At 40.1% G+C, this 27,282-nt stretch overlaps 1 protein-coding gene across 1 annotated transcript in view; it reads left to right on the forward strand.

Moving 5' to 3' along the window:
* The first annotated feature begins 1,682 nt into the window (after positions 1-1,682).
* Positions 1,683-27,282, forward strand: part of LOC109913932 (polyglutamylase complex subunit TTLL1-like) — a 33,134-nt gene continuing 7,534 nt past the window's right edge. Inside the window, exons 1-7 of the mRNA XM_048607865.1 lie at positions 1,683-1,816; positions 2,675-2,883; positions 16,753-16,933; positions 18,311-18,445; positions 19,058-19,166; positions 22,737-22,880; positions 24,070-24,156. Coding sequence (XP_048463822.1) covers positions 1,683-1,816; positions 2,675-2,883; positions 16,753-16,933; positions 18,311-18,445; positions 19,058-19,166; positions 22,737-22,880; positions 24,070-24,156 — 999 coding nt within the window. The remainder of the gene's footprint in view (positions 1,817-2,674; positions 2,884-16,752; positions 16,934-18,310; positions 18,446-19,057; positions 19,167-22,736; positions 22,881-24,069; positions 24,157-27,282) is intronic.

Here is a 27,282-nt window from a genome sequence, read left to right on the forward strand (position 1 = left end):
GCCGTAACCTGTTGGGGTTTACTGTTCAAGGTGAGGGCCTGAAGGAACAAGCAGTGAGCTGGAGTTACAAAGTACACACTCCAATATTAATGTGAATCATTTCACCATCTAGTTTCTATCCAGCAGGTGGCAGAATAGAAATTGCATACCCATGAGGCAAGATTGGGCAATAATGGGGCATAAATGTTGGCAAATGGGCCTCGTGTCAGTATCTAGTGAGATTCTTGTTTTGCCATTCAAAATTTGAGTGGAGACTCAGACTTTTTTTTGTGACATTGAGTTTCTCATTTTTCTGATCTCATATATTTTCCTGATTGTCTTGCCATTGACCACGTCTTTGAGAGGATAGGAAAGTTCAGGTCAAAGTTTGATTCAGCTCCATTATTCCTTGCATTGATTCATTGAATCCAAGGCTGTTGCAGAGCCATGTATGATGAGAATGAGCATTGTGGGCTGAAAAGAATTTCAGATAACTGGTGCTTCAGGATTTCAGATTTCCAACTTGGAAAGCAGGACAAATGGTGCCCAGGGGAGAATTTGTACAGACCATGTATTAAATATTAAAGATTTGAGACAATGTATTAAATATTAAAGATTTGAGACAATCTGATAAAATATAGGATGGTTGATCATGACAATGCAGGTCCAGCAGGAGCAAAGTTACTGATATAACCTAGCAATCACATGATCCAACACAAAGGATCATATGATGCTAGCCCAAGGATCTGTTTCATTTTAAGTTTTAAGTACCTTTCCAGCATTGTATATTGGTAGCAAATTCTAAAAGCTACAGTTGTAGTTTATCACCCTACCTCTCCCCGTGCCTCAGCCCCTGAGGCAAGATCCTGGACATACTGCCATATTTTGAGAAGCTATAGCCAAAAATGAATAACTGTTTTTAAAAAAAGATACAAAGAACAAAAGAATTTGGGTCCAACACTGATGCTCGCTGAGTTGATGCCTATAGTTGATCAACTCCCTGGGCAATTGAACTCAGAGTCCTGAGGCTTACCATGCATTCAGTGTGCTCACTGCTCCCCAGTATGCCAGCATGTGTGCAAGGCTCATCAAGGCCACCCACACCACCCTTTTTTTTATTGTGTTTGGTCAAGCTTCCAATCATGCAGCTGGTGTACCTGTGCTGTGCTTATTAACAGGTACTGTAAGACAGAGCTTTTAAAAAAGATTTTTAATGTTTTACATGAAAATTTTAATCATGAACTTCTATTCACATTTTGGGCAATCTTTCTCTTGCAGCATGTTCTTTTCCCTGAGAGGGAAAATCCTGATATGAGAAACATGAGGCAAAATGTTGCAGGAACAAGGACTGTGGTGTCGGGGAATGGGGCAGGGAGGGTTGCCACTGGTAAAATTGCATAGGTCCACATTGGGCCATCTCCCTGATTAGAGACAGGATGAAGTTCTTGAGAGGTTCATTGCAGGAGAGAGTTCATTTAGCTATGCGATCAATGCTTTCAGATTTTGGGTCCCTCAGTGAGGTGCAGAGTGGTGGAGATGTGGAATCAGCCACAAGGAGTGGCAATGCGACAATCAGGGAGCTGCATCAGCTTGGGCATTGGGCATGATTCCAGAGGCTGCAGCTGGGCAAGAGGGCACCTCATGGTTGCAGAAGACACTGCCCAGGTTAATGGGCCTACTATCAGAGGCTCAGCTTCGTGGAGATGTCTGAGCACCGACGTCTGCAAAGACTGCATCTCTCGAGGAAGGTGATGATGGAGATGTGTGGCATGCTAGAACAGAAGTTGACAGCAATGAAACGTGGTATATGCCTAATGCCCATTGTATTAAAGGTGACGTTGGTATTGCTTTCAGCCTATCCTCCTCAGCCCTCTCAGGCCTCACATGTACCACCATGTAACAGAAAGATGCATGGCTGATACAAACCCGTTCTTTTGTAGCTTCTACCTACCTGAATTCTGTACACGTGCCTTTTAAATGATGTTTCACAGTGAGCTATGACCTATCAACCATTTTTCAATGATAGAGTACTCATGGCTTTATAACAATCATCTAATATATTAATAACATTAACATAATTTCAAAAGTGCAGTCTATTATAATTCCAAAGAATGTAATATGATTTGTTTTTGTTTGTTAGAGTCAGGAATATCAAGATTTTTATCCACTTTGTCAGAATGTCAAGCATTTCAAAATTAAGAGCAAATGTAGTGTTCAATCTGGACAATATATCTTCTGTATTCCATGGGGATGATACTATGTTGGTTATGCTATCCAGAAGCCTGGGCTACTATTCCAGTAGGGCATAAGTTCAAATTCCACCTGGAAACTTGGGAATTTAAATTCCATTTTCAACAGATAAGAATTTGGATTGTTGCAAAACCATCTGGTTCACTAAAACCTTTACGAGAGTTCTGAGACTGCAGTGAATCAATAAGAAGGCCCATCACCATCTTATTAGGTCCGTCAGAGAGGAGCAATTAATATTATCTTTTCCAGTCCCTGTTATATTCTGATAATGAGAGATAAACCTTAAATATCATTGTGAATTTTACATGTCTCACAGCAGCTAACTCAATGGCTTTAGACTGTACTAAACTTTGGGTATTTTATGTTGCACGTTTTAAAATTTATATTTCCTGACCGTAACTGAGTTTCTATTAATCAATTTCCTGGCCTTGTGTTTAAAATGCAGGATGAGTGTGCAAACTATCCGGAATGTATTCAGTGTTGAAAATGGCTACCGTCTTTCAGATGATCAGATTGTAAACCACTTCCCCAACCATTACGAGCTGACCAGGAAGGACTTGATGATTAAGAACATAAAGCGTTATCGCAAAGAACTCGAAAAAGAGGGCAGTCCTCTAGCAGAAAAGGATGAAAATGGCAAATACGTTTACCTAGGTATCTGAGTTGTATGTATATTCTATAGTCATGTAGGACCAAAGTGGCAAAATATTATAACTTAATTAACAGAATATACAAAACAATATATCTTTTATTTTTTTCATGGGTTTCATGGGAGCCCTGGCTAGGCTAGCATTTATTTCCATCTGTATATGTACTGAAGTAGGTGCTGCTGAGCTGCCCTTTTAAAAAAGCACAATTCTTGGTGTCGAAGGACACCCACAGTGCTGTTAAGAAGGCTGTCCAACATTTTTCTCGAGTGAACTTGAAAAAGAGGGAATGAGGAAATATGATATACTTCCAAGTCAAGATGGTGTGTGGCATGGAGGAGAACTTGCAGATGATGGTGTTACCATGCAAGGTAGGTGCTGAAACAATGTGTCGCTTCTGAGAGACACTGGAACTAGGGGACATGGGCCTTCCACTTAAACTGGAGATAAAGAGAAATCTTTTCTGTCAGAGGTTTATTGGATCAATGGAACTCCAGAGAGCAGTAGAGGCAGTGTCATTGAATATTTTTAGGGCAGTGGTGGATAGATTCTTCGCTAACAAGGATATTGAGGATAGGTAGGAACATGGAGTTAAGGCCACAATGATACTAGCTATAACCTTACTGAATGGGAACAGGCTTAAAGTTGCTGAATGGCCTACTTTGCTCCTAATTTGGATATACAAATGTACAGTTTGTTTTTCCCTCACAAACTTTCTCCACTCCTTTCCTGAAGGTGTTAGGTTATAGTTCCATGGACAAAGATTCCTGAGTGGCCATTCGTCATGTATTAAGTTTTGGCAGTGAGTGGAAATTGGATTGTAGAGCATCCAGCTGTCACCTGCTACCTCTGCATGTATGCTTTCTCCCAGCACACAATGATTGATTTTTCCTAATTCTTATCTGAGCACAAATTAGAGTGGCACAGTGGCTCAGTAGTTAGCACTGCTGCCTCATAGCACCAAGGACCTAGGTTCAATTCCACCTGCAGGCAACTGTCTGTGTGGAGTTTGCACATTCTCCCTACGTCTGTGTAGGTTTCTGCCATCAGGGAGCAACAGTTACAATTCTACCCAACATAATAATAAAGAAGCCAATCTATCCTAGTTTGATGAAGTATATGAGGGAGCTGGATGGTGATTTGTGAAGTCTGGTTAATCATTTTTGCACTTCTTCAGTTAGTTTGCGGAACTGCACTTTTTGGGAAAAATACTGTGCTTTTTAGTAAAGATCTAGTTTGACACTGCAGATGTGCTGGTCAATCTTTATGGTCAATGGCTGTTTGCTTGTCATATTATGCAAATTCCATATTCTGTTATCCTTAAAATGAATCTCCCCATCTAGTGGCTTAATTTAGAATTTACCAAGCTTATACAAAATCAATGGCCTGGAAACTGAGCTCCATAGCATCTGAAATGTTAAAATAGCTTGTTTTCAACATTCTTAACCATGCCATGGGAGCAAGGGGGAATGACTTCTTTCTGAACTCAGTGCTGCGAGAGGAAGCAACAAGTTTAAAAAGAAACAAAAACAGAAATTGCTGGTAAAGCTTAGCAGGTCTGGCAGCATCTGTGGAGAGAAAGCAGAATTAACGTTTCAAGTCCAATGACTCTTCTTCATAACTGATTGTAGCAAGGATAAAGCTAGTATATATGCTAAAGATGGGGTGGAGAGAGGGGGAAGGAGTAAACGATAGGTGGAGATGGGAGCCAAGAGAGAGATAGAGGAACAGTTGGGTAGACAAAGGAATGGGGTGAATATCAGCCTGGGAGAATGAATAGCTGCTAATAGGGACTATTAGTGGCTGACAATAGGTTGTTTGTGGTGGCAGTCCATGTGATGACAAGGCCTGGTGTGTGTGGGTTGGGGTAAGGACCTGGGAGTAGGTTGTCAAGCCCTAAAATTGTTGAACTCAATATTGAGTTCAGAAGGCTTCAGGGTTCCCAAGTGGGAAATGACATGCTGTTCTTCTAGCTTGCACTGAGCTTCGTTGGAGCACTGCAGCAAGGCTGAAACAGATGTTGGTCAGGAAACAAGGTGATGAGTTGAAGTGGCAGGCAACAGGAAAATCAGGTTCATTTTTACAGACAGAACATATGTGTTCTGCGAAGCAGTTGCCCAGTCTGTGCTTCATCTGCCCAGTGTATAGAAGAGCACAATATGAGCAATGAATATAGTAAACTACATTGAGCGAAGTGTGGGTAAATTGCTGTTTCACCTTGAAGGTGTGTCTGGGGCATTGGGTAGTGAGGAGGGAGGAAGTAAATGGGCAGGTATTGCACTTTGCGATTACAAGGGAAGGTGCTGTGGGGTTGTCCGTGTCCACTTATCGTTTATTCCTCCAGCCCCTGCCACCCCATCTTTAGCATATACATCAACCTTTTCCAGCCTTCAATCAGTTCTCAGGAAGGGTCACTGGAACCGAAATGTTTATTCTGCATTCTCTCCACAGATGCTGCCAGACCTGTTGAATTTTTCAAGCAATTTCTGTTTTTGTATCTGATTTTCATCATCTACAGTTCTTTGTTTTTTTTAAGTTTAACAAGAACATAGAGAGCAGGGAGTGACTTCATTTTGAATACAGCACTGAGAACGGAGGCAACATGTTAAAGGAGAGTGGAGGTTGAGGGGTCTAGGCCTGAAACGTCAGCCTTTTTGCTTCTATGATGCTGCTTGGCCTGCTGTGTTCATCCAGCTCTGCACCTTGTTGTCTTTGGAGATTGAGGAGTGGTTTCATTCTGAACCAAGAGAGGAGAACTGTGATAAAATCCAATTGATAGCACAAGAAATCTGTCAGTTTATTGGTTGTTGGGAAGTTGCTGCTGGGGAAAAAGTCTAAGTAGTTTAAAACTAAAATAAAAGTATCATATATGAAGAAGTAACAGCTACTTTGCTCTCAGGAAGAAACACTAGCCAAAATAAGTCAAAACAAATTACAATAGCAAAATAAAACTGAAGAAAATGAGATTAACATAGTGAAGTAAAGTTCTAAAACTTGGCCTATATTCTCTAGAGTTTTAAAAAATGGGAGGTGGCTTAATTGAAACCTACAAATATTTAAAGAGTTAAACATCTTAGATGTTTTCCCTGTCTGGAGAGTCCAGAATACAATTTAAAAATAAGGGGAATGCCATTTAGGACCAACATGAGGAGAAAATCTTTATTTGAGGTTGGTGAATCTTTGGAATTCTCTACATCAGAGGGATGTGAAAGCTCAGTTTTTGAGCCTATTTAAAGTAGTGGTTGATAATTTTTTGATTATCAATGGCCTAAAGGCTTATGGGAGTAGTGTGGGTAAAAGGCATCAAAGTGTTCAATCAGCCATCGTTGTATTAAAAATGGCAGAGTAGGCTCAATGGACTGAATGCCCACTCCCATATTTCCTATGATCCTACATGGCAATTTAGAAGTGGAATTGCCTGCTATATTGCTATGGAGCTAGTACATATGTCAAGATCACACATTGGCAATTTTTATTGGAGATAATGCTTTAGAAATGGAAAGGAACCATTAAGACCATAAATGACTATATAAATGTATGTATAAAAGACCTTTCATTGTTTCCTTTTTCCTTTACTTTTCCTAGTTTAATATCACTGGATCTAGCACTGCCTCCTTCCAAGTTTGATTAAAAGCGTACTGATCCAGAAAAATAGTCAGAAACAATGTAGAAATTCCTATTGTTCTTCACCATTACGTTATTTTTACCCCAAACTGTCTTTGGCTAAATAAAGCAATCGTATCTTTTGCTCTTGATCTTTCATGTGTGACATTTAGCTAAGTCTGACAACATTGATAAGCCATTTCAAGAAAACCTTAATCCATATAATCTTAACAATTAGACTTTAAAAGCATGTAAATTTATGAAGTTATATGTTATGAAATGCAAATTTAAACAGATGAACACAATTTATAAGAAGAATGTTATTTGCATTGCATTTTATGTTTGCGATAAATCTTTGGAACAAATGATTCCAAACTCTACCTTCCTCTAACATCACCAATTACTTTACAGCTAGGATTTATTATTGCTGAATGCACATACTGCAGTAAGGTTGGATTTACATATGATTTTCATATCTTTCATTTAAAAGACCAAGCTAGTCAAATTCCAACTTATGTTTTACTAGCTGGAAATTATAGCCACTGCTATAGCTTAAAAGTTGTAAAATGTTTTGTTTTGATTTGTTTAGCTAATTTGTTACTGTATTTTCAGAGGTATAAGTGTTTTAACTGTAATTTGTTGTTTATTTATTCGTTTTGTCACATGAATGAAAAATATAGAGATAAAAACTAACCTTGGTGTTCACACAGAACATGTGGCGTCACATTGTTCATCAGTATGCCTGGCCCAATGTTCAGTTCAAGTGACTTGAATAGAACTTAATGTCATACAGTAGTTATAAAGAAAGAGGCCAATGGAATATTGCCCTGTTACACAGTCAACAAAGTAAAATTACATGCCTGCAACATTTTCAAAACACATTGTGTAAAATCATTATAGTAACTTGTATATCATTTGAGCAAACACAAGAATTAGATTTTACAACTTCTTTTACATTTTTTTTCTTGCAAAAAAGCAGAAAATGCTGGCAATATTCATCAAGTAGCAAATGTAAAGCAAAATTCCAAGTTATCGAATTTGAATTGAAAGTTAGAGATTTTGAAAGTTAGAGGAAGGTCAGGTCAGGTGCTGATACAGAAACAAACTGTAGATAAGTAGAGTGTGATAGGAAGGGATAGATCGTACAAACATAAGCCCAGCGGTTCCACCTTCTCCAGAGGTGTGTCATAACATCTTTGAACAGGTTGATGAGAAAACATCTAAGATTGCCGTAGAAAATATAGTCAAGTATGGGAAAAATGGCTTCAAGATAACAGAGGGAGAGGAGAGTTCAAGTAAAGGTTGATGTAAAAATCCAAAGATAAAATTCAAGGTAACGGGAAAGTGTGGGCAGATAGAGAGAAAAACATGGACTCAAATCCCAACTTGACATTTGGTGGAACTTAAATTCAATTGAAACTCTGGTGACCACGACACCTTCATTGATTTTTATAAAAATTGGTTCACTAATGTCCTTTAGGGAAGTTAATTGCTTACATGTAGTAGTAATGGGGGATAGCATAGGTGGGGGAATAGATGCCATTATCTGCAGCAAAGACAGCGTCCTGCAAGCTGTTTTGTATACCTGGTTCAGGACATGGTCCAATAAAATTTGAAGTTAGCAAATGGAAAACCTCTTCAAGGAAGAAGGGAGAGAGAAAACAGAAAAATGTAGATCAGTTAGCCTGTCATCAATAATCAGGAAAGTAGAAGAATTTGTTATCAAGTTAGTCTTAACAAATACATTCTTACAGACAGGTTTAAGAGAGAACTAAATCCAAATTCCCTTCCTATTGTCTATAATCTATCCGTGTTTGCAGGGAACCCCTGAGTGTGTAGTCATGTGACGATTTGCAGTTTTGACAAAGTTCATTTACAGGAGAAAGAAAGGTGGATGTAGTAATTGTAACAAGGTCAGCCAGGTGGATCTCACAGAATATAAATTTCCTGATTGCGGCTGTTAATCTGGTCCAATCAGGGGGCCCTGGCTAACAGATAAAAACAGGAGTGTCAGACATCCTGTTCAGGCTTACAGTTGGCTCTGAGGGAGATGGATCAGTATCAAGAACTCTCCATGTGTAAATAAAGGGTGACTTCGTGATGGGATAGCAGCCTCTGTGAAGTTATTTTGGTGGCGATGAAAGAAAAGCACACTCCTGAAGAAATTTGCTCGCAGTCATCTTTGAGTTGGAGTAATAACTTCTGGCATGTTGTCATTGTTTGGGAAGCTTGACTTGTTTGATCCTGCCGTTGAAGACTGGGCCCAGTATGTGGAAAGAAAATATTATTTTTTCTGGGCAAACAACATTGGGACAGATGAAAAGCAACAAGTAATTCTCCTGTGGATCTGCAGCTTTGTCAGTCATTAGGAGCCTATTTTCCCTGAGGCACCAAGTTCTAAAACCTTTCAAGAGTTGACAGATTTAGTAAGGAATGTTATGACCCCAACCCTCCTCTAATTCTGAAATGTAATTGGTTTTATGCAGCAACTCTAAGACCAGGGGAATCAAATCGGAATTTCTGACTAGCTTAAGACAACTGGCAGAGGCATATGACTTTGGTTTGACCCTTAATGAGGTACTGAGAGACCATTTGGTATGTGGGATTAATGGTGTAACCATCCAAAAGCACCAACTGAACTTCAAACAGACACTACAACTGGCTTTATCATTGGAAAATGCAGTAAGTGGAGGGTATGAGTTGCAGGGTATTTCAATGGAAGTGGACACACTTGCCAGTCCAAATGAGCCTGGGGAATAACATTTGAGTGACAGCAATTGCATAGCCTCACTCAGGACATGTCTTGATCAGAGGGATTCTCGGTCAACCACAGCCAAACCCAAAACAAAGCCAAGGCTTGGTCAAACAGTTAAAATTTTCTTTGGGATCTGGGCCGGTAAGCCTTTTAGTTGCTGCCAATATGTGGACTCGAGAGAGTAAAAGAGACCTGCTAACCTAAATTGAGTGAGTGAATTTATAGGCTGGCATCCAAGAGAGTGCACACTTTGGAAAGTCAACGTACATCTGGTTTGGAACGGTTAGCAATATCCAAACCAGAACCAGTAGAAATAAACATCTGGTTAAGAGATCACCTAGTTCTAATGGAGGTCGATACTGTCACAGCTGTTTCAGTGATCGCAGACCAGTCTTTAACAAAATTCGCTCTGGACTCCAACCCTTAAGGTTGCACAAGACCTCATCCAGACTGAGAAACTATACTGGGGATCCTCTACAGATAAAGGGTACAAATTTGTTTCTAATCTGTTATGAGAAACAACTAGTTCAGTTACCATTGATTGTAGTAAAAGGCTCAGGCCCAAGCTTGATGGGGCAAAATTGGTTGAGAAAGATTCACCCAGATTGGCTCAACACTTTTCATTTAGAAAATGGCTGCCTGAGTGAGGTCTGAATTACATACCTGAAAATTTTTCAGGAAAATCTAGGAACTATTAAAGGAGCCAAAGCCACCATGCAAGTTGACCAGGAAGCAATTCCATGATTCTGCAAGGCCTGCCCAGTGCCATTTGCCTTATCAGTAAAAATAGAGGCAGAAATCAGAAGGCCGGGAAGGGAAGGAATCATCAGACCAGTACAGTTTACAGAATGTGTAGCACTGGTCATACCAATTGTGAAGTCCAATGGGTAGGTTCGCCTTTGTAAGGATTTTAAATAAATGGTAAACCATTTTTCTCAGCTGAATAAATACTCAATCCCTCACATAGAGGATTTGTATGCAAAGCAAGCAGTGGGGGCGGCTGTCCTTCACAAAGGTGGATGTGAGCCATGCGTAATTTCAATTGTGGTTAGATGAGGATTCCCAGAAGTATGCTATAATTAATACTCATAAGGCTTTGTACCAGTATACAAGACTGCTTTTCAGGGTATCGTCAACCTGCAATTTTTCAGTGGATGATGGAGAACATTTACAAGGTCTACCCCAGATTGCTATTTATCTAGATGACACGTCAATAACAGGGAAGACCAATAAGGAACACTTAGAGAACTTGTACGTAGTTCTTAGATGTTTCTCCCAGACAGGTATACGTCTTAGAAGGGAAAAATATGTGTTCCGGGCATCACAAGTGACCTACTTGGGCTACAGAGCCAACAAGACTGGGTTACACCATTGGAAGATAAAGTGAGGGCAATCAAAGGTGCTCCAACTCCCATGTCTCTACTGGACCTTAGCTCTTACCTTGGGCTGTGAATTATGAAAAGTTCATACATAACGTGGCCTCCATCATGGCACCTTTGCATCAACTCTTTCAAAAGAGGATCAGCCTTGGAAATGATCAAGCCATAGCTTTCAGGGAAGTGAAGAAACAGCTGTCATACTCTAAGGTATTGGCACACTATGCGATGTACGGCATCAGGGTAGTATTAGCTCATAGCTGGCCCAATGGAGAGGAATGCCCAATAGCGTATGCATCCAGGACTTTGGCTAATGCAGAGTATAAATACACCCAGACAGAGAAGGAATGTTTGGCAGTCATATTTGGTGTCAGGAAGTTCCACCAATACCTTTACAGATGTAAATTGGAATAATAACGGACCACAAACCCCTGGTAGGTCTACTTAAAGAGGACAAGACTATAGGTGCTGCCTATAGTTTCAGCCTGAATTCAGCAGTGGCCTCTAATACTAAATGCCTATAATTACAAATTGGAATGTTGTGCAGAAGAACAAGAAGCAAATGCAAATGCACTGAGTGGCCTCCCACTGGCAGATACACCACCGCTGGAAGAGTCCATAATGGTTTTAAATTTTCTAGACACACTTGCAGTCACTGCTGACAATATCTGACTGTGGACATAAAAAGATCTGGTCCTGGCAAAACTGAAACAGCTGGTGGTGATGGGGAAAACCAAAGGACCATCACAACCAGAACTGAAACCTTCCTGGAACTGGAGAGACCAGACCACAGTAGAGGACGGCATATTATTATAGGGAGCAAGAGTGATTGTCCTGAGCAAAGGTCAACGCAAGATATTGGCTGAACTCTACCAGGGTTTTCCAAAATGAAGATGTTGGTGACAAGTTATGTCTGGTAGCCAGGACTGGATGCAGAAATTGCTGCATTGGTGGTGCAGTGCCCACAATGCGAACAAGGACAAAAATTACTGCCAGGGGCTCCCCTACAATCGTGGGAATGGCCAGGTAAACCTTGGACTCATTTACTCATCAACTATGCAAGTCTTTTCATGGGCTCAATGTCCTTAGTCATTGTGGATGCCCACACAAAGTGGCTGGACATGCCATGAGTTCATTTGTCAAACAAGGGGACAACGATAGGAAAACTGCACACATCTTTTGCAGTACACAGACTCCTGGAAGTTTTGGTCACAGATAACGAGCCCTCATTTACCCGCAGAGAATTTGAATATTTCATAAAATCTTAAATATTCACCATATAAGGACAGCTCCATACCATCCATCATCCAAAGGTCTGGCAGAAAGAACAGCCCAAACTTTGAAGGCAGGTTTAAAGAAATAGCCTACAGCTTCACTAGATACCAAACTGTCCTGGTTCCTATTTGATTATAGGACCATCCCTCATGCAGTTACAGAGATAGCTCCAGCAGAGTTGCTAATGGGGAGAAGACTACACACGCAGTTAAATCTGATCTTCTCAGGCTTTGGAGGGAGGGTAAAATGGTATCAGGAATGCCAACGCCGGACACAAGACTCCACTAAGCGAGACAGACAGTTTACTTCAGGGGATGAAGTTTGGTGTAAGAACCACAGGAATGGCCCTACGTGAGTAAGAGGCATGGTTGATGCGAGATCAGATCCAGTGATGTATAAAGTTCTACTAGGTGTGATGGTCCTGATCAAGCACATGGACCACATGAAAGCTGTAAACTCTCAAACAGTGCAGGATCATAACTTGCCCGGCTCCTCAACATCCTTTCCAACTTCTGGAACCTGTGGGTTCTCCCCCTCTGTCAAGCATTGAAGATACTTCAGAATCTGAGATGGACATGGCCAATGTTGCTGCCTTGACCACTTGGCCCTTTTGAGAAGAGAATGAATTTCTTCCGAGACGCTTCAGGTGCAAGAGGCAAGCTACTGTGTGTTACATGATGCCTGTATCAGAGACAGAATTGGAGGAACCTGACCTAGTGCTAAAACACCCCAGGAAGAGCTACAAGATAAAGGGCCAGCCTATGTCCTCAGACTCAGAGCGGGAGGGATGGAGTCTGTTAATCTGGTTGAGTCAAGGAGGCCCGGCTGACAGCTAAGAACAGGAGTGTCAGATATCCTGTTTACACTGAGGGAGCTGGATCAATGTCAAGGACTCTCTATATGTAAATAAAGGGTGACCTGGTGACCTGCTGATGGGATACTAGCCTCTGTGATGTTATTTTGGAAAAGTGTTAAGTGGAGGTCTAGTTCAACCTGCTGTCAAGACAGTACACTTGCAGTTGTTCTACAGTGGAGTCATAAGTTGCCAGAAGAGTCGCAGTGAACTGTTAGAGCTCACAGTACTGCCAGAAGGTGGTACTACAGGGTTTTACTTTTCTTGTTTGTGCATACAAACCAGGTAGGTCCTATCACTCCTCCAAAAAATGATCATTCTCAGATCTTCCACTTTCTAACCCTAATGCAGCACAATAAAGCATCCAAATTTAAAATAGCGTGAATCCATTTAGGAAATACAACAGTGGAAATATTTGAATTTCAAGTGATGGAAATTGAAGTTAACTGCAGAGATCTGCCACTTTGCATTAAATAGAATGATGCATGCATCAACAACTTTGGTGCTAATTTTAGAAATGTTTATTTGAAACTGTACTTTAATTTCCTATTGTATAAACATTTAGTAACTGAAATTGGTTAGACAGGATACTTTTCTTTGTAGGTTTATAATCTCTGGCCACTCTAGGGGTTTAAAGTATTTATGGAACAGCAGCTGTTCATCTTGTTTTCTGTTCATAGAAGGAAACTCAGCTGTTCAATATTGTTTGATGCCAAGAAAAAAGGTTACCAAAGCTAAATATAAATTAACAATGCCCTACAGATTTGTTGTTAAAATGTACTTTTTTTTTGTTTTCATTCCTTTCAATTTTTAACTAAGTTAAAACTTTATGATTTTCTCCTGCTTTCTAATAGTGTAACATTAATGTTACGTGTAGCTTCTCACAACTTCCTTGTCTAACATTAACTAACATAGAAACAAGCAGGACCATGGATTTAGCATGGATCATTACAACAGCATGACACAGTGGCTATGCAGTGAGGCTCCAAAGTACCATTTGTGTTGGTGCTAAATGAGTCTGGAAGTGCCTAAAATGACAGCCCATTCACTCTGGTTACCTCTGATGCAGCAGTACATTTAGAAGGGATTGTGAAACCTGCAAGCTGAGTATATTGCACCATTGTTAAGTGCCTAATGCTGATCTGACACCCAACCCAGCTGATCTTGTTAATACCTTCCTCTAATACTCTCAGCCTGAACTGAACTAAATGAGGTCCTGCTGCCCCCTCCCTCTCCACCCCCCACCCTCCAAAGGCATCAGTAGGCAGTAGGACATTTAGGGTTGGCTGTATCTGACTTCTTTTACTGCTGCACAGTTAGTGGAAGTACTGTATGTAGAGTTGTTTGAAAAGCTCTCAAAATATTTGGGGTCAGAAGGGAGTGACTCTGGACTTTGAAGTTCAGTGGACTTTGAAGGCTTCTGAACAGAAAGGCTGCTATCCCTCCAGTGGCTGTCGCTGTGGCCCCCAATTTCTTTGCCTCAGGATCCTTTCTGACTGAAGCCAAGGACATTACCAAATCTCAGGGTTCATTGTGCATCACTGCAAATTGTGCATTAGGGAGGTCACAGAGGTCCTGCATACGTGGAGAGGGACTTCATTTTCTTCCCTCTAATTGAAGAAATGAAGGAGCAGGTACAGATATGTGCTTTTGCCAATGTAGACAGAGAGGTGTAGGAAGCCAGCAACAGTATCCATACACCTTCTGTTAACATACTATTTGTTTGGGGAAATGCAATCATACTGGTCGGATTGCCTGACTCATATGACCCCTACCTCTGTGGTAAGCAAATGTGTATAAAATATGTGGCAGGCATTAAACACAGCATTTGAAACACAGTGTTAGCAATGATACAACTGAAAATCTGAATTTTCAGAGCTGTTAAGGAGCCAGCTCCTGAAAGAAACATCAAGGGAGAGGTTTCAAAAACAGTTGCAACTTTGAATTAAAGTGAGTAAAAATGACTACATATTTTGCACATCCAACTGCTGTAAAAATGAAAGGAGATATGAGACAGAATTGAAATTGCTTTCGCTTTCAATGGTAAAACTATGAAATAGCCTTTGCTACTGGGGAAAGAGTGCTACAAGCTATATTGCAACCTAGATCTCATTGAAGAGCAGAAAAGCCAGACTGCAGAGAATTTGTAGGCTTTGAAAACACACTTTGACCCTCATAACAATGTTACTTATTGTTTAATATCAGAGCTCAAGGAGAGAGAGACAATTGGTCAGGATGTGATTGCACTGATACATTTAGATGGATTCTTTGAGTTTGATCAAGATGATCTCATCAGAGTTGAAAGTATCTTAGGCATAGTAGATCCTAAAGTGGCAGCATATCTGCTGAGAGAGAAGAAATGTACTCTTAAGAACGCTATTGCTGTGTCAATCATCAGCTAAAAGTTACTAAAGGAATAAAGTATTTGCACTCTGGTGAGAGACATTCCAGGCAACTGAGAACAATATTTGGTGAAAAGGAATAAATATTCACAGAGCAGACAGCAGGAAGACCAAAGCTGGAGAGCAGAGTATTGTAAGTATTATGGAGGACAACACATGAAAGAAAGGAAAGCATGTCCAAATCAGGCAAATGGTGCTCTAACTGCAAGAAGCTGAATCACTTTGCCAGCATTTAGCTAGAAAAAGGCAAAGTGAGCCTGTGAATATGACTGCTGGAGAGATGTCAACTGATGGGTCTGACAAATAATACAACATAATACAACAGGTTGTTATTGTGATGTCTAAAAGTGATAGATGGTTTCTGACTGTTAGATTGATGACTGCAAAAGGACAGCATGGAGTAATTGTGAAGTATCAAGTGGATACCAGTGATTCATACAATATAATGAGTTTCACAGACCTGTTTGAAGTGGCTCAAGGTGGTGATCCAAAAGTGAAGCTCTCAATGTAAGGTTTAGGCTGTATGAAGGAATGGTAGTCATGCCAAATGGACTAATTAGGCTGAGAGCCCAATGGAATAAGAAGAATTAAGATCTGGAGTTCCAGAAAGTAAATGTTAAGCAACTGAAGTAAGTCTAAAGCTTGGTCTGATAATTCTACATGTGCCAGAAGTTGTTTGCAGCTCTTTGCGGGTCACTAAGCCAATGACTGCTGAACAAATCCTAAAAGATTACAAACCTGTTTTTTTAACACTTAACAGTTTAACAAGTTGGATATCTTCCTGGTGAATATCATTTCAAAGTAGATAAGACTGTGAGACCAACTCAGCATCTGCTCAAGAGCCTAAAGTCTAGTCTGAAAGACAAGTTACAGGAATTAAAAAAGAAGGGAATAATCAAGAAATTGGCAACCTTTGCAGACTAGACAAGCAGTATGGTACAATGAAAAAATCTGGAAATCTGAGGCAAAAACAGTGTTGGAGAAATGCAGCAGGGTGTGACAGAGAAACAAAAATAGGTTTCAATTCCAGTCACCCTTCACCAGAACTGAAAGCAGCTGGGAAACGATGGTATTTATGCTGATGATGAGGTTGGGGTTGAGGTGAGTAGCGGGGTGGGGGTTGGAGTGAGTCAAATAGAACATTTCCTCACTGCTTTTAGTTCTGAAGAAGGGTCATTGGACTTGACACATGAATACTACAAGATGTAGATGTGAGTCTTATGCCAGGGTAAGTGTGCAGGCTGGCTTTAGGAAACTGTAACTCCTACTGTCACATACTTACCTGTCTACATCGTCTTCATTGGATGTGGAGTAACAGTATGCTATTATCCCATATCCAAAAGACTAGCACAATCCTACTTTTAGTCCCGTATATTTAATCATAAAACTACTGTGTTTTCACGCCAGTAATGACAAAAAAGCTTTTTCCCTAAAACAATACCTCAAAGTACATTTCTGATCCTTAAGCCTCGAGTTGCAACTTTTGCACCAATATGGTTGATGTTGTTTTACCTAGTTGTTTGATGTAAGTTGTTACAGGGTTAGTTTTGATACCCCTGGATTTAATGCTGCATAAGTTGCATTTTACAAGTGTTCATTTTTATCTTCAAAGATTTTGTTCCTGTTACATTCATGCTACCGGCAGATTATAACATGTTTGTGGAAGAATTTAGGAAGAATCCAAACAGCACCTGGATCATGAAACCTTGCGGAAAGGCTCAAGGAAGGGGAATATTTCTCATCAACAAGCTCTCACAAATCAAAAAATGGTCTCGTGACAACAAAGCCTCTAAGTGAGTATAGAAATAAATGTAACTCTGATAGTTAATCAGCTTTGTGGGAACTTAGGGAGAGGTATTGATTGAAATATACCAAAATAAGATGCAGCAGATTTGGTGCATTCACATTCCGGGAGTTGCGCTTACAATGCATTGAAATAGCTTAGAGCAATCTGTTTAGGATATACTTGCTGGCAGAACAGCTGGGCCTGGGAAATGAGAAACATTTCAGCCTGGAATGTTGAAACTTTGTCCATCAACTACTGGAGCTAGAAGATAATTTTACAAAAACATTGTTTGGCTTTTCTTTTTCTCTGTAGACAATGTTAGACTTCTCATAGACTATACAGAACTATGAGATCTCGGGATATCTTTCCCCACCCAGGGTGATAGGAACATTGAACCATTAATGGGATTCTCAATGGACAACGATTTCCTTGACATTATAATGAAAGAGAAACAAGAGCGGGAGAAGATAGTGGAAAGAGAGGATAGTGGAAAAAGATGTCAAATGCCACATGAAAAGCACAAAGCCTTCAATGCTTTATCATCCCATTACCCTCCCATGCCTTGCCAAGGAAGTTATAGAGACACATGGCCTAAAAGGCTTGATGAGAATTCATGTTTGAAGAAAGTTAGTAAGAACACAATAGGGAAACTGAATCAGCTACAACACATTGACTTGCATCTACAATTGTTTGTTTGTACTTTCCATTGTTCTTGTGGCTCTGCCAATTACATTTCCCTTCAATTTCTACCAAAAAAGTTGCTTGCAGCCATTGATAACTATTTCCTCTGCCTCATTACATTGCACCATTTCTAACCCAACAAATTGAAATTGTTTCTCCCCATTCACCTTTTCAATAAAAACTAATATATTTATATATCTCTGTCTGATTGTCTCTTAACCTTTTTTGTGCTAATGAATAAAGGCCCCCTTTTCTCCAATATGTCCCCATAACTAAAGGATGTCATTCTGATATTTGTTTGTTAGAGTCTTCCCATGGCTTTGGAATGCTTCCTTAATTAAGGTGGCCAATTGGCTCAATGATCCTGATATTGCTCTCTTTTCTTTGCCCAGTGACCCAATAGATAAACTGTTCATTTTATAGGCGGTGTTACTGGTATGGCTCAGTCACATTCTAGAACAGATATGCACTTGGAAATGGTGGCAGAAACACATGCACTTCAAAGGACTGAAAATGGAGAATTGCAGATACAATGCCCAAAGTTTTGCTGGAGTCCTTTAAAGTAAATGTCAGATTTATCTTTTTAATCCCCTTCACTTACTTTGTGGCCTCCTCAGCCTCTCCAGTTGAGGGGATTCTCGATGCAAGGCCCACCACTAGCAACTTAGGGCGTTCATTTCTTTGATGTTCATTTCTTTTCCAGTTTTCTGACTACCCCTTGCAAGGAAACTTATGTCATCTCCCTCTACATAGACAATCCATTACTAATTGGTGGGAAGAAGTTTGACCTCCGTTTCTATGTGCTAGTGACCTCAATTCGTCCATTAAAATGTTACATGTAAGTTAAATTGATTTCAAAGCTTAATAACTTTATTTTTAGATGATACTGCAGCTTATTTGCTTTGAGCCACAGATGCGTCTACAGAGGGCACCTCTATTGAACACAGACAATGATGAGATATTTACTTCATATAAATCTGTTGCTAATGTTGAGCTACAGATATCTAATAATGCAAAATAGTAGTGGTCTCAAGTATAGAAACTGTGGGAATTAATTCTAACTCTCTCTCAAACCCTTTGAAGTGGTGAGTGGGAGGACTAACCTTAACTGCTTGATCACAGCCAAGTGAACTGTATGAATAGGCCATCAAAGGTCAAAGGCAATTTAAAAATACCATTCTTAAGTGGGATTCTTGTGAGCAAGAAGAGGCAGAAGTGCTTCCTGCGGCAAAAAATAATACCTGTGTCTACAGCTCCTGGAGCAAAGTATTAGAATGTAACTTTAACTTTGCACTTGTGAATTTCAGCCAGGTATTGTTTACATGTTTTCTGTTGATACCAAAGATCGCAGGGGTGACAAGCTTGACTTCTTTCCTATGTGGTTCCAGACTTTCTACTTGATCATTGTTTTGTGCATTGAAAATTTATCTTTTAAAAATATTTTTTCTAGGTATAAACTGGGTTTTTGTCGCTTCTGCACTGTCAAATACACTCCAAGTACCAATGAACTAGACAACATGTTTGTGCATCTTACAAATGTAGCCATACAGAAACATGGGGTAAGATCTGGTTGCAATAACAAGAAGAATCACAATGCAAGTCCTGTGGGAGAGTTCTGGGTCATGTGTGTGAACTTCCTCCTCAACTCTCAATATTGCAGAAAATCTTCCAGTGGCAGTTTTGATCCATGCCAAAATCCGAAGCTATTGAGCAAGTGATCTGGATTATCCTAGAAAAGTCAGAAAACTTGCACGGTCGACTTTTTTTTATATTTATAATTACAAGACTGTAGTATGACATTAAATGGAGAGTAAAGTATAACTTTATATCTGCGATATCCACAACTGAACTCTTGACCTAGCAAAAAGCCCAGAAGTTCTCCACAGGCAAGGAGACAAATTTGTATAGTTTCAATTGACTGGAATGAGGACTGCAGATTGCTCATTAAAAATAATAAGCTAATTTGCTAAGCCCCATCTTAACTATCAAGGTTATATCCTAGGAACGCTGCCCATTTTTAAAAAAAAAATCCAAGGCCATGGGATAACACCGTGTGGAGCTGGATGAACACAGTGGGCCAGGCAGCATCAGAGGAGCAGGAAAGCTGACGTTTCGGGTCGGGACCCTTCTTCAGAAACTCCCAACCCAAAACGTCAGCTTTCCTGCTCCTCTGATGTTGCCTGACCTGCTGTGTTCCTCCAGCTCCACACTGTGTTATCTCAGACTCCAGCATCGGCAGTTCTCACTATCTCATTCAGGGACATGGGCTTTGCTGGCTGAGCCAGCATTTATTGCCCATCTGCAGTTGCAAAGATAGTGGTGAGCTGCCTTCTTGAACCACTGCATCATCTCAGCTCTGGGACATTTCTGTAGGAGTTCCTTTGGGTAGGCTTCTATGCCCAACCATCTTCATAGCTTTCATCAAAGACCTTCCCTATGTTACACCAGTATTCCATCACACTTTTGACTTGTGCCATGTACATGATGGCCAAGCTTTGGGAAGTCAAGAGTTATTTTCTGCACCATTCCAAGCCACTGACCTACTCTAGTACGTATAATATTTCTGTGGCTAGTCCAGATAAGTTTCTGGTCAATGGTTTTTGATAATGGGGGTTTCAGTGATCATATTGTCGTTGAATGTCAAGTGGCAATGGTTAGATTCTTTCTTGTTAGAGATGGCCATTGCCTGACACGTGTGGTGCGAATATTACTTACCACTTGTCGGACTATGCCTGGATATTATCTGCATTTGACATGGAATGCTCCAGTATCTGAGGAGTTATGAATGGTGCTGAATGTTATGCAATCAATAATGAGCATCCCCATTTCTGACCTTATGATGGAGAGTAGGTCTTTGATGAAGTAGCTGAAGATGGATGGATCTAGGATACTATACTGAGGAACTCCTGTGGAGATGTCCTAGGGCTGGGATGAATGACCTCCAACAACGTTTGTGCTAAGTATGAGTCCAACTGGTGATGACTTTTCCCCTGGTTCCTGCTGACTATAGTTTTACCAGATCTCCTGAATTCCCCACGGACTATAGCAGCTCAAGAAGGCAGCTCACCACACCTTCTCAAGGGCAACTAGGGGCACGCAATAAATGCTGACCAGCCAGCAACATCCATATCTCACAAGTGGGTTTTCTAATATGTTCAGTTAGTCAAATGCCATCTTGATGTCAAGGGCAGACACTCTTACCTCACCCCACCTCTGGAGTTCAGCTGTTTTATTCATGTTTAAATCAAGATTGTAATGAGTTCAGGAGCTGAGTGGGACTAGCAGAACCCAAACTGAACATCCATGAGTAGGCTATTGCTATTGCTATTACTATTGCAGATTCCGCTTGATAACACTTGATGTTACCTCACTTCACTGATGATCGAGAATAGAATCATGGGTCAGTACTTGGCAGTGTAGAACCTGTCCTGTTTTTGTGTACAGGCTATACCAAGGTAGTTTTTCACATTGTTGGGTAGATGCCAATGTACTTGAACAGCTCGGCTATGGCACAGCAAATTCTGGAACAGAAGTCTTCAGAACTATTGCCAGAATGTTGTCAGGGCCTGTACCTTTGCAGTATCCCATGTCCTTTCATTACTTGATATCACGTGAACTGAATGGCCATCTGTGATGCTGGGGCTATGTTGAAGAGGCCGAGATGGATCTCATCCATTTGACCCTTCTGGCTGAAAATTGTTGCAAATGCTTCTGCCCTATTTTTTGCACTGATGTACAGAGCTTTCCCAGTCATCGAGGAGTGGATATTTAGGGAGCTTCCTCCTCCAGTGAGTTTTTTAATTGCCCACTACCATTCATGATTGGTGGATGTAGCAAGACTGCTGAGCTTAGTTCTGATCCATTGCTTGTGGGATCACTTAGCCCTGTCTATCACATACTTCTTAAGCCATTTGTCATGTAAGTATTCCTGTGTTGTAGCTTCACCAGGTTGACACCTCATATTTAAATATGTCTGGTGCTGCTCCTGGCATACCCTGCTGCTCTCTTCATTGAATCAGAGATGATCCCATGGCTTGATGCTAAATGATAGAGTGGGGGGATATGCAGGTTGTGGTTGAGGTTGCAGATTGTGTTTGAATGCAGTTCTGCTGTTGCTGATGGCCCACAGCGCCTTGTGGATGGTCAACCCTGAGTTGTTAAATTTGTTGCACGTCTATCCTATGCTGAAAGTGCTTTACAAAATGACAGAACGTATCCTCAAAGGGAGATGGGATTTCGTTTCTCGGGAACTGTGCAGTGGTAACTCCGACTGATACCGTCATGGACAGAAGCAGATTTTTGTAGATGAGATCATGTATGTTTTACCCTCTTATTGGCTCATTCATCACCTACCACAGACCCAGTCTAACAGTTATGTTCTTTAGGTCTTGACCAGCTTGGTCAGTAATGGTACTGTCGAGTCACTCTTTGAGATGGACATTGAAGTTTTCCATCCCGAGTATATTCGGCATCCTTTCCAAGCTCTGTGATTCCTCCAACTGGTGCACACATGCTTATGTTTACGGAGCTAGCTCATGTGCCAGGACAAATTGTAAGCCTCCAGCCACAGCACAAACTCAAGCTCTTTAACTTCTCTCCATTTCCCCTTGTGTTGTGTTCTTGAGCCAGAATTTTTCTTCGAGCTGAGGAAGCTGCTTTAAACCTCTTCCAAAACATCTCAAAAATAGTAACCTGGAGCAACTACTTCTAAATCCTACTTCATACACTGGAATAAGCGGAATTGGATTGCTGCAGGTCATGATGAGATCAGGGATGCATCAGATCACATGCTTTAAATTCCATTGTGCTACCCAAAATTCTTCTGTGAATTTTGTTTTCATGGAAGTGAGGAGCATGCATACCAGAGAACAGGATTGACTTCCAATCTTTGGTCTGATATAAGACACAGTATAGATGAGAAGAAATATAAATTTCTCCCAATCTCTGATGACTGTAACTGCTTCACAGTAAAATTTCCTTTACCCATCCCACCATTGCTGGTTTCTCTGAACACAATTATCGATTGTAATGGGTAATTTTATCAGAGAAATTCATGGGTTTTGCAAGCTATCTTGAAATCTTATCATGACCAATAACAAAGTTGCCTAAAATATATGCTATTTTTAAAGGATGACTACAATCCCATTCATGGTGGAAAATGGAGTGTGGCAAATTTGAAACTCTATTTGGAGAGCACACAAGGCAAGAAGGTTACTGATAAACTTTTTGATGAAATCCACTGGATGATTGTACAATCACTCAAAGCTGTAGCTGTGAGTATAACTTTGAGACTTGGTGGCTATCCAGTAGAGGAAAATGGTGTGAAAAAAACGATGAAAAGGATACTGGAATGTAACCAAATCTGGAGGAATTTTAACCCCCAAAGAGTGTGTCGATTTGGGTCGGGTGACGTTTGAATATCTTTTAAAGATTAAACTTGAATGTAATCAGCTTCTAATTCAATAACATCTGATTCAGATAGAGGCAAGACAAGGGCAGGAAATCAAGCCACAGTCCATCTCATGCAGATATACACACAGTGCCATTAGGGAGGAGTCCCAGGTATTTTACCCTCAGCCTGGTGAGTTGTGGTTCTAGGAAGTCACTGTTAGTGAACAACATTTGGAAGAATCGCTGAGGGTAGCAAGAACTTAGAATGTACTCTGGAAGGGATAATTCAATGTCCATCTCCAAGAGTCGTTCAGTGCCACAAGTATTGACTAAGCTAGCTGAAATTTTAGGATAGAAAATATAGACATAGCTTGTCTTATCGTAATTATGGAGCCCTGTATTAATTGGAGTAACTTTATTGTCCTTTTCCCAAAGCTATATGGTGACAAGAAACTTAAAAGCACTGTGTTTTTCTGCTTCTATATGCCATTGTTGGAGACAGAATCTATTGCACTGCCATAACATCACTCAACCTCATCTCACTGTCATCCTGATTGTTTCTCCAAGTGTGTTAAAACATGGCTTCTTCCATCTTGAAATTTCTTTCTATTAACGGTAAATTGGTCTTCAAAAAAGATTTTTGTCTTTAAAATGCAAATTGTGATAATTTTCAGAGATAAGGCACTGTCATCAGTCATATCTGGTGTGACAACCCATGTCTATTATGAGATAACCTGATACTTCCTCCTATAAATAGTTCACAAATAGAAGTCAAATTATCCTTTCTCCCTTGAGTAATTGATGAATCCTCGATTCCCTAAAATATAACTAAATCAAATGCCAGTCAATGTTTTGAGTGTTTCTAAACATTTTACGCAAAAGTACTTGATGCCTTCATCCTCGGGCTTCCTAACCTTTGTTTATTAACTATTAATTGTTGTATGGTGAAGCGATCTCCATTTAATGGTAAGGCTTGCATAAAATACAGAAAATATCTTATGTGTGAATTGTTACCTGCCTTCTTGCCTAGTCATTCATGTGACATTTAATCTTATTATTTTTATTTTGCAGCCAGTCATGATCAATGATAAACACTGCTTTGAATGTTATGGCTATGATATAATAATTGATAGCAGACTGAAACCTTGGCTTATTGAGGTAAATAACATTAGATAACTGAAGATTGATAGTGTTTTTACACTATTCAATGATTTGTAACTGCTTTATTAGCTGATCAATTAGTTTGCTGAGAAAAAATATGGACATTGAATTATAATGTTGCATATTATGTAATGAAACAAACTTGTTTCTACTCCACAATCAGAATCACAGTGGTCTCTGACTTGTTTGAGAATCCAAATCACCTTATTAGGAGGAGTTTAAGGGAGGAGCAAGACAGGACACAAGTGGACATTATGATTTGCCCTTTTTGTCAGTCTCATTCTGATCCCTGGGTTGATCAGCATTACGGGAGGCTAAGAAATCCTTTCCTTTGGTCCCATCTGTTCAGACATGAGGCATGTTTGGACAGGGAGAAACAAATGGAACTCAATGGCTTATGAATTGGATTGAGTTTCAACATATCCAGGTCCCAACTTTGTTTTATTTCCATCTGCTAGACTCTGGCTGACTTAGGCACGAGAGTGCATTACTGGGGTGATGGAAATACAAAAGTGCTAGTGAAGTGCTACATTATATTTATCAATTAAATGTTAAATGAGTTTCCATACATCTGGGCAGGTGGAAGAAAAAGATCTTGTGGGAGAATTTGTAAAGAGCCATTTTTGGGCGTTAACTATACCTTCATGTCCAAATTAGCAGAACATGCATCAAAGCAGTCTGAGAGCATCAATAATGTCAAGATTAATCTACTTTGCATGCTTTCAGTCATGCGTGGTACCCACATACAAGTGTCATGCCAGTCAGGACATGCCACATAGAGGTGACTAGAAGCATTCTTACCACTGTTATTTGTTTTGGGACTTCCATAGAGACTAAATTGGTGGTGCTACAAAGACATTTGAAAAATAATGAGGCATCATTTCACATAAAAAATAGTATTGAAAATACAGGATTTACATTTAAAAGAGAGGGTACATGTCTAAATATGGTGCAGGAGCAGAGGGATAAGGTTTAAATGTGCACAGATCATTGAATGTGGAGAGAGCAATTAGTAAAGCATACAGTATCCTCGGACTCCTGAAGTGCAGTAGTAAAGTCCCTACCTCTGAGTCACAAGAACTCAGTTCAAGTCCCACCTGCTCCAGAGGTGTGGGATACCATCTCTGAACAGGTTGTTTAGCAAAAACTTACAGAACTCTTGGCTTTAATTATGGGTATAGAGTACAAAACCAAAGAGGTGATGTTGATTAAACTTTTTAGACCCCAGCTGGCGTAATGTTACAGTTCTAGATGCCACATTATAGGAATTGTCACATTGGAGGGGACAGTGCAAAGTGATTTACAAGAATGGTTGGGTCCAGGGATGAGAAACTTCAGTTGTGAAGAAAGATTAAAGAAGTTGGAATTCTGTTCCTGGTTGAGCAGAAGGATAAGAACACATATGATAGAGGTTTTCAAAATCATGAGCGGGCTGTATAGACTAGATGTGAGAATCTGTTCCTGCTTGTGTAAGGAATAAGAGTGAGAGGGCATAGTTTTAAAGTGATATGCAAAATGTGCATGGGTGTTATGAGAAAAAAATGTTTTCATTCAAAGAGTAGTTAGGGAATGGGATGCACTGCCTGGGAGTGTGATGAAGGCAGGTTCAATTGGGGTATTCAAGAGGGCATTGGACAATTATTTGGATAAAAATTAGATGTAAACATACGGGGGAACAAAATAAGATATTGGCACTTGGTAATTATGCTCATTCAAAAAGCTGGCGCTGGCACAATGGGCCAAATGGCCTCTTTCTGTGCTGTAAGATCTCTGTGCGATACATTATTGTTATCCATGCAACTACACTCTGATATGAGTTATGTTCAAAAGAGGGGAAGTAGAGAAGAGGAGTGGGAGAAGAGAGAGTAAACTGTGGTAGCAGTGTATTAGGAGCAGTCTTAATGGAAAAGCATATATCCATTTGAAAGCTGTATCGAGTCTGATTTGCCAGGACAGCGATATTTGGAATTTTGGTAATTAGTAATCACTTCTGTCATCTTCCCTGATTATTTGCAAACCTCGCCCCACCCCTCCCCCTCCAAAGCAAAGTCTGTACAGCTGACCACATACCTGAGCTGTGCTTGCCCACAGTGACACATCACTCACACTGTTCAATATCCCCACACCAGTGAACAGAATTTACTTATCCTTTCATGGGATGTGAGTGTCCATGGCAATGCCAGTATTTGTTGACCATCCCTAACTATTATTGAACTGAGTGGCTTGCACATAAAGTACTGTGTATAATTTTTGTCTCCTTCTTTAGGGAGGAATAAATGTCCATAGAAGCAATTCAGAGAAGGGTCGGGAGGATGATTTGTAGGATAAAAGGATTGTTTTTTGAGGAAAAGATAAGCAGGTTGGGCATTTACATTTTGGTACTTAAAAGAATAAAAGGTGTTAGCGAGCCAGACCAAATCAGACTCGTTAACACAGATTCACAACACGGAGAAATTAAATTATATAATGCTATGACTCTATGACCCTCAAAATTGCTCAATGGTCCCTAACCAGACTTTACAAATAACTAATCTTGGACATCGGGTTTATATCTTAAACAAAAATTAACTTATTAATAACGTAACTTTAGCAGGATGCAGATTAACTAACAACAGCTATGATCTAAACCCAATCTTTTTTGATAGCTAACCTGCACTCTCACACCAATGGATGGATAAACAGTGTTAAAGGATAAATTTGTTAAAAAAGTAAAAGAATCATAAGTTGCCAGTTCAATAACAATTTCAATGATGAATACCAAGTCCTCATGAAATCCAATGGGTTTTATTACAGGCAGGTAGGATTGTAACTTGTTTGAATTCTGAAATCACCGATCAATGCAAACCGATTTGGCAGACCTCAGGAGACATTTCCTTATTTCTTATAGAGTGCGGTTCTTTTCTCAGGACTTTCAACGACTTGATAACCGGAGAATAACTATGGAGGGTAAAGCCAAATAACCTTGCTCAGCAGCTTCCAAAGCAGCACTCTGCCTCCTGCACAAAAACCCAGTCAAAAATCAGTTCATCCTTTTATTTCTCTTCCTTTTTTAACATTCCCTGTGGTTTCCTGGCTGGTACCGATTTTCCCTTGATTGACCAATTTAGTATCCAACCAGCTGCC

The sequence above is a fragment of the Rhincodon typus genome, chromosome 18 (assembly GCF_021869965.1).
Source record: "Rhincodon typus isolate 14 chromosome 18, sRhiTyp1.1, whole genome shotgun sequence".
Classification (NCBI taxonomy): Eukaryota; Metazoa; Chordata; class Chondrichthyes; order Orectolobiformes; family Rhincodontidae; genus Rhincodon; species Rhincodon typus.